A 13,349-nucleotide genomic window follows, 5' to 3' on the forward strand; every position below is an offset into this window, starting at 1 on the left:
AATATATCGGCTTAGCTAACCTAAACCATTTGATAAAAGGTATATTATAAATTCCCCAAGAGAGTGGAATTTCCCTTTCAACCATATCGACAGGTCAGTATGACTCTTACCTTGCAGCTGTTTAAACCTTCCTTCCAGGATGTTAGAGTATTGCACCTGATTAACAAATGCTGCTGGGGACAAGCAGGGCTCTCTGTCCCTGCGGTCCAATTCCATGGCCTTTTCTTTCTGGATCTCTCACCTAATATTCCTCTCAGATACAGAGTGAATGGGAGTTTTCCCGCATAGCACACGAGAGGCAACCTTTCACACTACAAATGTGTCAAATCCTTTAGAGAGCTTTCCAGAAGATAAAAGTTGTGTATATCCAAAAACGCCTTGATTTGTCCTCCTCTTCTAGATCCCCTCAATGCTGTGCCTCAGAAAGGCACAATGCAAGCTTGAAAATGTTGCCGCCTGTTCTTCACCTCTTCTACTGTATGTCCCACCTTGTCCAATGAAAATACAGCAGTGCAACGGTGGAGGGTTTTTTCAAAAAGTAATTTCAAACAAAGCTGAAGTACAAAATGTTCTCTCGTTTCACCTCCTCTTGTGAAGAATTTCACCACACTTGTGGCCTCTGAGCAGAGTAAAAACTTTTGCTTGCGCTCCCTTGATGTTCAAGGCTGGCTATTCCTTCCCTCCAAACTCTGAACACACATTTGCTGGAGCGGAGCAGAGCAGCAACCGGCTGCGGTCGGATTGCTGTGTAAACAAAGCCTGCTGTGCCGTCTGAAAATTGTGTCATTTGCATAAGGTGTGTTTGAGGGAGGAGCACGAAGGAAGGATACCGTGGAAAGATGAAGGGAGGGAGGAGGTATGGAGGTGGACTAAACCATTAAGAGTTCTATGCTCAGCGTAGCTCGAGGCAGATTACACAACTCCACTTTAATGCCAGGGAGCAGCCGGGGGGGGGGGGGGCCTGCCAAGAAGCTACATCACGAAAGTCCCCATCAGATCGCATCTTCTTATCCTGTCGTCTCACTGTGTGGTTCTTATTTCTATCACTCTCTAAGACAAGATTTGATCTTCCTTTTCCTGTTCACGTGGTCAGGCCCTGTGATAAGGCGTTAAGACAGGAAGGAAGTTGTTGAGAATGTATCGGCAACACAACAAGCTCTTTCCTGCCTGAACAAGATTTGAAATTATAAACGTGTACGTCTGTTTGTCAGGCAGATGGTTAGGCCGGCGTGGGGGTGGAAGTGAGTCATTACCAGTCTAAAATAATTATAGAACTGCACAGCATTAACACATTTTATGTTTTACTAGATTACGGACAGTTATAAAAATGATGTATGGTGCAAATTGTTATGGAAATAAATGTTTCTTATTGGCTTTTTATATGGTTGATCTTTTTTCCACTGCCAGATTAAAATGATTGTTTGCATGCTAACACTGGAGGAAAATGGACTCGTATTTTGAATTGTGATGGCGTTTAAAAGTTACAAAACAATTATTTTCCTCCATCACTGAACAGTAATTACAGCTTTTTATCGCATATTTCAGATTCTCAAGCAAGTTTAAGTACACTTGACTTCCGTGGCTGTGCTCCTTTATGCAACACCAATAATAAAGACGTACATCGGTGTAATACACACCAAAAATCCGGTTAGCTGAAACAATACATTAAAAGAAAATTATAAATATATTTGGAAAGTTGAATTACTTATTGAATGGAAGGTTTACTCTATCTTGCAGATGCTATCACCCTAAACAAATGGGAAAGTTAAAAGTTACAGCTGTACTGAATGCCTGTGTGTGCAAAAGTTACACAAGACTGTAAACACAGCGAGGACCAACCTTTCTTACGAGAGGATGGCGTTTGGTCTGGTCAGGGGGCCGTGGTTAAAAAGGTCTGGTTGTTTTTTTTTTATCTGTGCTTGTCCTGATGAGCGGGGAGCATCTGGATGGGTCTCATTAGAGGACCGAATGCTCCGGGCCTTCTGTGACTGGGTGTTTATAGAGGGGGACTGGACTAATGACATCCGAGGAGAACACACTTCCTTCGGAGGAACAGAGGCTACGCAGTGGTCACATGCAGCGAGAAACGAAGAGCAGAGAGCTGGTAAACTGGTAATGGCCATTTAAGATCCCACTGGGCATATGTCAACCGTCACAATCCCAATTAGCATGAGAGGCAGATGTGATGGCAGGTTGGTGTGTCTGGCACATGGGTCTTAACATATTATGTTTAGGCAGTTTCCTCCCTTTACGACTCATCCGTCATTAAGATACACTAATAAATAAACACACTGGATAGGATTAACGGTTATTTTCAGATTCTTGCGAAATATGAAAACAAACAGTGAGGAAATCTGCCTAAGGGAGATATGGGAGACACTCCTGCATTGAAAATTAATGATAATTAATGATGGTCTGGTGTGGTGAATGAACACAGATTAGAAAGAGAAAAAGATAGAAGCTGCGGGAGAGTAAGCACTACCAGAGGGGGAAAGGAGAGATCTATTGCTGAGCATCCAAATTTTTTTTCCATCCTACAGCACAACCCCTTCGAGGGACCCGGGGGAGGGCGGAAGGCTGGCCCATACCACAAACACTGGCAGTAAATATCTGATCTGAAGAGGGAATCCCCCCGGAGCAAGGAGGGTTGATTTCTCTTCAGAGTTCCACAATCACTGTCAACTCGCAAATGGTACATTTGTCCCACACATCGAAGCAGAGTGCTGGTCTTTTAAGCGAACAGTCTCGATAGCAGCATCAATGTTGTCTGTAGCGGTCTCCAATGTTTTCATTGCTTGTCGGTTCTGGCCGTAACAACTGCGTTAGTCCCGCCCATGGCGCTGATTGGCTAATTGTTAGCCTCCCTCCTTGGCGCTCAAAGGTCTGGACCCAGGCAACAATCACTCGAGTTTAGCAGTACCAAATGCTGCACAGTGACTTGATATGATATTCTACTATTCATGCGTCTGTGTTGTTTATAAAGAATAACAGTAACATAGTGTAAATAAAAGGCATATGGCTGCTTGGGGCGGCTCAGTGAGTAGAGCGGGCCATCCTTTAACAACAAGGACGGCGGTTCTGTCCCCAGCTCTTATAGTAAAAGTGTCAAAGTGTCCTTGAGCGGGGTCCTGAACCCCGGGTTGCTCCCCTGTCGCTTTACAGCAGCCCACTGATAGAATGGGTTAAATGCAGAGTTCAGATTTCATTTACTTTACTTAACGGGTGAAATAAAGTCTAATTTTGTTTGTTTTTTAAAGGTCAAAAAGCCTCTTGCTGTGGATGCTTACACAAGTAAAAAAAAGTAAGTAAAAAAAAAAGTAACCGTTTGAGTGTGAAGCTGGGCGTTGCTTAAAAACAAAAAGGCAAATTTTCAACGCTTGTTTTGCTTCCCACACAGTATAGGAAGGTAGATATGTGGTTATTTATGCAAATTACCATTATCTTAACATAGGGGTGGTTGTCTACTGTGAAACAAGTGGCAGCTTCTGTTGCCAAACTAGTAATAAAATGATTCCAACAGACTGGAAGGGTGTAAGAGGTGTGAGTCAGGAAATGAGGCAATCTTATTACACTGAGAAAAGCAGAGACAGTTGAACTAAGAGAGGCTGTGAGAGGGAAAAAAGCATACGTAAGGAGCAGCTCACACGTCTGCTAAACGTCTTGACATTTGGGGATGAGTTGTAAAAGGTAGGCAGTAGCTATGCCTAGGGGGTATCGCTGCTACAGCATGTCAAAGAATGTGCACGTCAAGCCCACACTTGTGAAACGGAGATTGTGTCACAGGTATTCACACACACACGCACACACACACGCACACACACATGGTCGACTCTGGTCACACTTGTACAATAGTATTACAGCCCTCTGTTGCTTTCCGTAATTACATGGCAGCAAGATACAGTATATCTTGAAATATAGTTCAATGTGTTTGCAACCAGGCAACACAAAGAGGGCAACACCTAAAGTCGGTTTCCTTTTGGCATGAGGAAATGAGTCAGGTTGTATTTGTAAGTGAAATGAGGTTTATCTTTTTAGAAGTGCTTTGACTACAGCGGTGCTCAAAACCATTAGAGCATGTGGTTTTTGTGTGTGTGTGGGTGTCTGTGTGTGTGTGTGTGTGTGTGTGTGTGTGTGTGTGTGTGTGTGTGTGTGTGTGTGTGTGTGTGTGTGTGTGTGTGTGTGTGTGGGTGCGCACACCTGCCTGTTGCTCCCCTCTGCTGGGTTCTCCATGATACTGCAACTTGTTTTGACAATTAAGAACAGATATTTTATCCTTAGAGTGTAAAACCAGGAAGGTACAGGGTATACACACACACACACACACACACACACACACACACACACTGTATGTACGACGACAACAACTAATAGAGCCAGCAGGATGTTCACCTGGGTCACATTAGTTGGAGCCTCCAACAGGACAGGCTGGCAAACAGACATGCATTTGCCCAACTTGGAAGGATGTCAACAGTCTCAAGGGTAGGTGAGTAAGGTGGGGAATAAAGCTGCCTTCAGACCAACATTGTATGAACAAATGCAGCCTGGTTCATTTATCTTTAGGTGTTGCTATATTGATGGAGGATTTTCACCACACCACCTACAGCAGCCCTAAAGACTAGCCTCACCACCTCATTCCATCACTGATTATTGCTCTGTGGTGAATTGACTATACAGCTGCCTGACTTTGTCCTCATTTTGGAGGTATTTCAGTCTTGCCCTATAAAGAGACAATTGTGCCTTTTGGGACAGAAAAGAATGAAGTTGGTCCCCCAGTCTAGAGCCTCATTAGATCGGTGCAAATTACCATTGATCTAGAGAGATTACAACCAGTGCAGTCTATTCAGTTACAAAGTGAAAATGTTATTTTACAAGTGCTGTATTATGTGTCGTTTCTAGGCTGGCAAGTTATTACTTCTGTAGAGTTAGTCAGCCCTCAGAATGTCCACTCACAAAATATATCTATTTTTTTCCCCACAGTGGACAGCGTGTCCGTGGTGTACTTCACTACAGAAATGAAGTAATCTGTCAAGCCTCCAAAAAATGACTTGTCAAAGATTGTCATGTTAAAACCCGGTGGGCAAAAAAGGCAGACTTAAAAATGCCAACATTCAAAGAAGAACATCTGGTGGTCCCAAACCGACTGTCACCAAAAGCTTGACACAGGAGTGTGTCAGTCGGTATGTGACTGAAAAACATAAAAGGAAGGATGCCTTTTTAACAGAGCCGTCATACAGTTGAAAGCTCTGGGAATTACCAAACAGCTGAATCCCCTGTTTGATACAGTTTCTCATTGAAATGGTAAATGCTAGGGAAAAATGTACAAATCCTAAATTTGACTGATTATCTTTAAAGTGCTGATTAACTTAAACTCTATGTTTGTGTGATACCAAACGTGTGGCATACCTGCGAGAGCCTTGATGCGTGAGCGCTCGAAGAGGCGTGCTGAACTGTTCTCATTATCCCAGTCAGTCTCTGCTGCCAGGTCCCAGCGGTTGTTGATGTCATTGTACTGCTGCTGGATCTCCAAGCTGTCAAAGTCCGTCGGCGAGATGGTGCTCATGGTGTCCACGCTGGAGGAAGACACATTCAACCTGCAAATTCAGACACAGAGACACAAAAGCACCAAAACTCAGTATAGACAGAGAAGGGAGGCAACATTGCGTGATACCAGAAGCTTCACAAGATTGACCCTTTAAAAAGGTCTCAAGCTAATGTTTGGAAGACTCAGTTTGGAAACAGAGAGTGTGTTTCTCTTTCATACTAGGCCAGATGATGCTCTGTAACACACAGCACCTACACTGTCATCACAGCTGCACTCAGGTTTTACATGCTCAAATGATAGTCATATGCAAATAGAAGCCTAGACGGTACAACTGCCAGAGTGTATAAGGAGATAAAGACTTTGAAATAGGCCTGTGCTCGGCAACTGTCATGAAGTCATTCAGTTACCCAACCAATAATAGAATACAACTGCATGCCAGGGCAACTCCAGTAATATCATTTTAGCCTGAGTGTCGATGGCAGAAACTACATCAATCTACACTGATTGGATCTTGACTTGCACATGCGACCAAAGCGCGTGCGCGCGCGCACACACACACACACACACACACACACACACACACACACACACACACACACACACACACACACGCACGCACGCACACACGCACACACGCACACACACACCTCAACAGCCCTACTAGTGGTCAAAAGCCCACAGAATAAAACACCTATTATTCTCAGTACCTGGCCTTGCACTCACCGCTAGCCGTGCCACATCCCTACTATCCTGCTGTTTGTACTAACTCAGCATCCAATTATAATACCAAGGGTACCCTCATATGGCAACAATCAATGGGCCTACTCCATCAGGAGGTCAGTCCCACAGCTTTTCTCCAACCGGATGAGTCTCTGCATTTTGCTGACAGATTGTTAGATGGGGCCAGAAGCAAATGCATCCATCTCTAATTCATTTTAATGGTGCGTGTGTGTATGTAATACACTCTATATAGAGGCTAATATGACTCTATATAACATGCAGTATAGTCCACTAAACTAATATGTCAAAAACTTAATTATTTTTTCTGAAAAGATGATATACTATACTAGAACTAAATATATTTTTATTTGCATGTATTTAGATAAAAATATACTCAAATCATGTTCTATCAATAGCAATAATAGTGTTTATTTTTGTGAACGATTTTACTCCATTGTAAACACTACTGCACATGACCAGACAGATCCTGTCCTTAGTATTATGCACTGGATCTACATTAAGATTAACCCCCCCCCACCAGAGAGACCCATTAACTAACTGGGGCCATTTGTTTAAGAGCATTGAACAGATTAATAGACATGGTTGAGTAGTCAGTTTGCTAATACCTGTTACTTTATCTTTCGTTGTGTCTAGCTGTGGCTGCCTTTTATTGAGATGAGAGAGAGAGAACAGCTGTCGAAAAATGATGGGGTTTTGTGAGGAGGTATTTATGGCTAAAAATGACTCAGGACTGCAGACCCTGTTCAAGGTTCAAGGTTGTTAACATTTTGGTCATATAAACGCTCTCTATCATGTCTGTCATGATGAGTTTAGATTACATGGCACTACAGTGAAAGATTGGAAGAAAGAGATTCTAGGCAACAGACGAGGAGGTGCTTTAGATGAGATTAAGTAGGCCAGCTATGCAACACAGCACACATTAATGAGGCTATGTATTCATTCTCTGTTCTTTTCCTTGAGGTTTGATTGAAAAACACGTTATCAGCTGCTGACATGATTTATCCGTTGGAATGTAATGCTGTCAGTAATGTGTCTGCTAGGACGATTCTTGGACTAGTCATGTCATGAAAGTCAATACATCCTCTAAATCAAACCTGGAGTTCGATAACAGACAGCTGCCAGAACCGATACCCATCAATAGTGTGCACCGCCAGTGTACATCTAGGTTGGGCCCAAATTCCCTGAATCATTTAATGCAAAAAACACATACTAGACAGGCAATAGCATCGTTGAGTGTAGTGTATAAGAGGGGGAATGAGGTGGTACAGATTTTAAAAGCCTGCATCCATCCGCTGGATAGGATTAGCTGTCCTAAAACTGCAAGAAGAGAGAGTTCAGTCATAATAATTAGCCATTATAGGAGCAACTTCAAGTGTGACTGATGTGTGCCACATTATTTGGCTTTATTGTGTTGTTGTTGTTTTTTTTTATTTTGGGAAATTTCGCCTTTATTGGATAGTTTCCAGTATAGATGCATACAAGAAACAAGTGAGAACGAGGGGGATGAGATGCAACAAACGTCCACAACCACAATCAAACCAGGGATGCTGCAACTAAGTGGTATATCATTTAGATCCATTAGAGACCATTGGGCGTTGTTGTCAAATAGGATTTTATCAAAGAGAGAGGCTGAAAAGTCAAACTTATTCAATCCTGCTGTGCAACACAACAGCTACCTGAACATTAACACACCGTACCATTGTTAAGACGAGTCAAACAAGCCGCTCACATTCGAGCAATAAAAATAAAAACAAAACAAAAGCTTGGCAAATCCTATTAGTGGCGGATTAAGAAGCGGCTGGGAATAGAAACTAAATGCAGGGATTAGAGAAGAAGGCCGAACAACGCCTCCATGCTACCCCCAGACCTGTCACCTCCCCACTCACTGGCCCCCCAGGACTTGGCTAATGCTTTGACCCGCCTCAGGGTGTGTATGTGCGTATTCAGCATGTTTGTTCTTGTGTCCCTCATTTATAAATTTGATATCATCTATAATACAATTACACAGTCAGTCCACAAACCCAACCCTCAACCTTTTCACCCTCAACATCACCGTGTCAAATTATCAGGAGGAATTATGAAACAATAAATGAAAAACCACAAGCAGGCCTACACCCTGCGACTGGTTATGGGGTGGTTGCGGCTGACAAAGTGGTACAATTTACATGCAGCTTAAATAGCCAAAACGTCACGGCATGGAAGCAGGAGCCACAAAGAGGACACACTATCCAGGCCAGGCCTGGCAGCAAGGAAGTCAATGACAATCTGTCTGTGGGAGTGGACCAGGGTGGGGGCTGGAGGGGGCAGGACTGGTGTGGCCACAAGAGTCTAGCAAATCGAGGGCAACCCGCCCCTTGTTGTTGGTAGGAAGAGGCTCGACTCAGTGTCTGCACTAATCGCCCCTCAATGGATCAGACAAACAATCCCCTGACCTACTATGATACAACCTACTGTACTCGTCCACACACACACACACACACACACACACACACACACACACACACACACACACACACACACACACACACACACAAGCTGAGCTGACCTATTACACCCCCACCAGCACCACCAACCTCACACACACAAACACACACCCACAGCACTTCTAAAAGCCACACACACACACACACACACACACACACACACACACACACACACACAAATCCACCCACTCAGCATGTGCGAATCAGTATTCAGCACACAAAACGGGTCATTTCAACACCTACAATCATGCTAGCCGGGATGAAGTGCAGTTGCCTCGCAGAGAGAAAATAACTTTGAATCTAAAAACCTTTGTTTGTAAAGCTGTAAATCTGAGTGAGATTTTCTCCATACACAAACCTTCAAGTAGAGAAATCAGATGCTCGCCCCAAAGCTAGTGCACCGCAACCTCCACCATTCAAAAAAAAAACAGGCAGGCAGTGAGACAGATGTGTCACAAAAGGGGGGCATAAAGAGGTTCTATGAAAGAAAATCCCCTCAAGGTCTAATCCACAAATACATGCCAAAAGATTGACATTAATGTAATGAAAGATTTAGATCCATCACATATCCTTCATATGTCAATATGCATTACTCTCCGAACACGAGTGCAAAACCTAATGCAAAAGAAATAAGTGCTGCTGTTACAATCAGCCTATTACTGTAATAGCTGGGCTACATTGCAGGGCTGTGTAAATACAACAAAAGCTTAGTGGAGTTGACACAGATCCTCAAGCTGGGTAACGAGGCATGGCCTACATGAAGTCTAACCTTTTCAAAACATGACAGCATGCCTTCTCCAAAGTCAAAATAGGAAAGCGGGACATGTACCGCAAGTGACTGTTTGGAAGAATGGTGCTTCTGAAAAAGGGGAAGAGTGAAAGTGGGGCACTGAGGAATGCCTCGAGGCAAAACCCCAGCCTCTGACTGGGCAGACACACGTCGGAGTATCGCTCACAGCAGAGTGACACCGGTGAAGAAAGCAGGGCGACGGGCAGCGCCGCCGCCTCTTTCTGTCTCCACCATCCCTCCTCCCCTCCCAGAGCTGCTTCCCTTTGCCCAGCTGGTCTATTTGTCACCGCAAACGTTAATCAGAGTGAGTGGAAAAAAGAGGACTGGAGTCACCCGCGGGGAATTAGGCCTGTGCACAATTAGCCAGCCACACTGCCACAGCGCACCGGGGGGAATAGGGTAGACACACACACACACACACACACACACACACACACACTGTAAAGCCAAACAAAGGAGCTATCAGCCTTTTCATAAAACTCACAAAAAAACACAACTAGTACGTTTTTTTTAAATATTACTGAAAACACATTGTTAGGACTGTAAAGCAGCCAAGAGCTTCACGTAAACAAATTTCAGTTGATTTCAAGCTGAGGTGGCACCTCTGTGTTGCCTGCCCGTCATACTCAGACGAGCATGGGGGGAGGCAGATCCCCAAATTTATAGCACAAAGCCCGCTCTGCCAAACTGGCCCCATACAATGGAGGAGTCAGCAGAGAGTTGAGGCCAGCCGTGGCGAGCCTTTCCTGTTTGCAGAGACGAGGCAGCCAGAGGCGCATATGCATCAGAGGCCCCTCCACGGGCCGCTGATCCCGGCCTGAATGCCCTGCTGAATAGGACAGCAGAGGTCTTTTGTTGACCTGTAGCATCACATTGATCAAATACTCAAGCTAGAAGCACGCCTTCCACACATGGACATAGAGATGTCACTTTGGTTTTGGGCACCAGTTCTGCACAATGGTACATAATAACTGTTAAATTACACCGTATTTGAAGACAATCAGTAGAATACAACATTATGTGGCAAATTCCCTCTTTTGTCAGAGAGGCACTACCATTCATTCATTTGTTCGTTCAAAAAATACATACATATTCTGATAATCTTGGACAATTTATCACTGACATCACAGCGAGGTACTACTATATTTCCCTTACCTATATGCCATGGACAAAGAAGCAGCGCCTGACTTGTAAACAATCTCCGTCCTACACCTCGAATTCAAGCTGCACTTGCTAATCTTTGTCAATGAGAGGCATGAGTAGACAAAGCTACGCTCTCAAAAGTATTTCCTGAAGAATGATCTGTAATAATTCCACTGATACAAACAATATGCATCTCAGAAGTTTAAATATATGCATCATTGCTTCACTGGGAAGTTGAAATACACCTGATTGGCTACATCTTTATAACCTTCTTCACACTGTTGCAATTATGGCCCACCTAAAGCATTAGCTTATGTATAATAGTGTGTTTTATATGTATTAATATCATAATTTAATGCCACAGCATGGACAAACCAAGGCTAAAGTTACAGTGGTTGCTGCCCCTGTCTTGCCTCTGCTGCTGAATGAGTCCTGAGCTTAGCCTGCGCTTTGAAGAACATTTGGCTGGAAGTCACAGTGGCAGCCTCAATCTCAATGGCTGCCAGAAATCCAAATTAAAAACATCAGTGAATGAAATATTCATGGAGATCAGGCTAATCCACCGTGGATTGATTCTTGCCATTTTAAAAACACACAAGACCGAATGCAAGCAAAAGCACTGTCAGCATGCCTACAGGTCTAGCTAGTGTGTGTGTGTGTGTGTGTGTGTGTGTGTGTGTGTGTGTGTGTGTGTGTGTGTGTGTGTGTGTGTGTGTGTGTGTGTGTGTTTGTGGTGATGCATGGTTGATCCAAAGGCTCTTTCTAACCATCTGTTGATCCAGACTGATCCTGACGGCCCAACATCAACAGTCTACGTGCATGTGTGGGAGGTTTCTTAACCTTTGTGTCAGAGGTGGTATATGTTTGGTGTTGCTTCCATTTTCTTTCTAGACCTTAAAAAAGGTGCAATATGCATCGGCAAATTCACAAAAAATGTCTTCAGATACATCTGTAGGCCGCCTGGCAAAGATAGCCAACACCAGGCAAGACCACTAAACCAACATTGTTCATATATACTTTTCTCTCAGAAACAAGCCGATGCTGCTATCTGCTGACAAAAGCTGTTAAGTGCACTAAAACTAAACTGAATTGGGACGTGAGAGTCTTCATTTAGTCTTGCAGCACTAAAGTACTCAATCCCAAAAGGGCTTAGATTGACAAACTGAACCCAAAATATGGATGGTATTCCATGTGTTAAGAAGTAGTTCATTGCAAACAATTCCTTTTTTATGGGTGTCCAAATAGTGAAGTACTTCCCCATGTCAAAGTGATAGAAATTATAGAATTTCTTGGCATAGCGCTCTACTGAACTGGCACTGAGATATTCCATTTTCAGATTCTCGAGTGTAACATTTTGTGACCCTGTGAGGCAGAGGTGCAACAATTGCTCAGAATTTCTGCATATGCATGAAAAGTCTGTCCACGCAAGAGGCACTGAACGTAAAACAAAGTCCTTCCATAAAAAAAAGGTGCAATCTATTAATTGGGAGCATACTGTAATTAGCTAGTACATGAGGTGCCATACTGTAACTACATAAAACTTGAAAACCCAGCAAGCTTTTCAGATGGTTGTGGTGATGTCCAGCTCCTGCACTGCCCTTATTCATTCTCCCTCTTTACCTTTCTGACATATTAAAACTAGAGATGACTGGAGTGCCCTTTCTATGGAGTGAAAAAACTATTAAAGCATTAAAATAACTTCTGATCTACTTTAATCATTGGCTGCCATTTGGTTAATAGATGCAAGATAAATTGCACATTTATATTGATGACACAGCTATCCTAAAAAACTAAGTGCATGCTAATGAGATGACACAGTTCAGGACAGATCTTCAGTTTTTTTGGCCTCAGTTAAAATAAGTTAAATTTTTATGAGGATTATTTTGCTGAGCTACATACTGCCTTGTTTTAAAGATGCTGTAATATTCATGCTGATAACCTACTTTTTAAAATTCTGAAAATAAACTGGTATGGTCTGGTGAGTAAAAGCTCAAATGTATCTCCAGACTATCAACCTTATTAGTCTTATCGTGACAAATCTGAATTGATCCAACCCTCACACAGTGCAAGTGCAGACTTTTTTTCTTTTATTATATGAATTTCATTTTTGCAACGCTTTGTGCCCCTTTACTTTTCAGCAGGTATAGCTCTGACACAGTTAAGGATGGAGTTTCATGTGCCAAATGCCTTTACAATTGTTTTATTTTATGGCAGAAGATTTAAAAAAAGCAAACATTTCAACCTCAAGTTAGCACAACACAGGGCACACATGCCAAAAGCCTTGCTTTCAGGGGGCTTCACACTTGACCCAACCACATGTGAAAGATTAGATTAAGAAATGCGGAAAATAACGAGCAATACTAAACTTTCCACTGTGCTCCACAGACCTCAAAAAACGAAAATTAATGACTAACTGCTCATCAGAAAGCAGCACTAGCTACACGAGGCTTACGCTGGTCTAGTGATATGGTTCACTGCAGCACAATGAAAGTGTGAATGGCAGGAACTGGAAAAAAAAAGCTTGTTCAAGAGGGATTTTGAGAATCAGCACTATGGGGGGCCCACATCCACAGCCCCATTCCATTGTTGAATGCTGTTCATCTAGCCAGCCACTAACAACCATATCTCATGCGTCTATCAACACAACCCG

General features: G+C 43.1%; 1 protein-coding gene across 5 annotated transcripts in view; it reads right to left on the reverse strand.

Annotated features, from left to right (window-relative positions):
* Window positions 1–13,349, reverse strand: part of sptbn2 (spectrin, beta, non-erythrocytic 2) — a 48,255-nt gene that overhangs the window by 31,424 nt on the left and 3,482 nt on the right. For 3 of the 5 annotated variants that reach the window (XM_068716245.1, XM_068716243.1, XM_068716241.1), the window contains exon 2: window positions 5,404–5,591. In XM_068716245.1, the coding sequence (XP_068572346.1) occupies window positions 5,404–5,560 (157 nt within the window). In that variant the 5' untranslated portion in view covers window positions 5,561–5,591. Of the gene's footprint in view, window positions 1–110; window positions 709–5,403; window positions 5,592–13,349 lie in introns of those variants that run through there. The other 2 variants (XM_068716244.1, XM_068716246.1) reach the window with 2 other exon arrangements.

Source organism: Cebidichthys violaceus, unplaced genomic scaffold (assembly GCF_023349555.1).
Source record: "Cebidichthys violaceus isolate CVI_PGR_0920_01 unplaced genomic scaffold, fCebVio1.0.p SCAF_20, whole genome shotgun sequence".
Taxonomy (NCBI): domain Eukaryota; kingdom Metazoa; phylum Chordata; class Actinopteri; order Perciformes; family Stichaeidae; genus Cebidichthys; species Cebidichthys violaceus.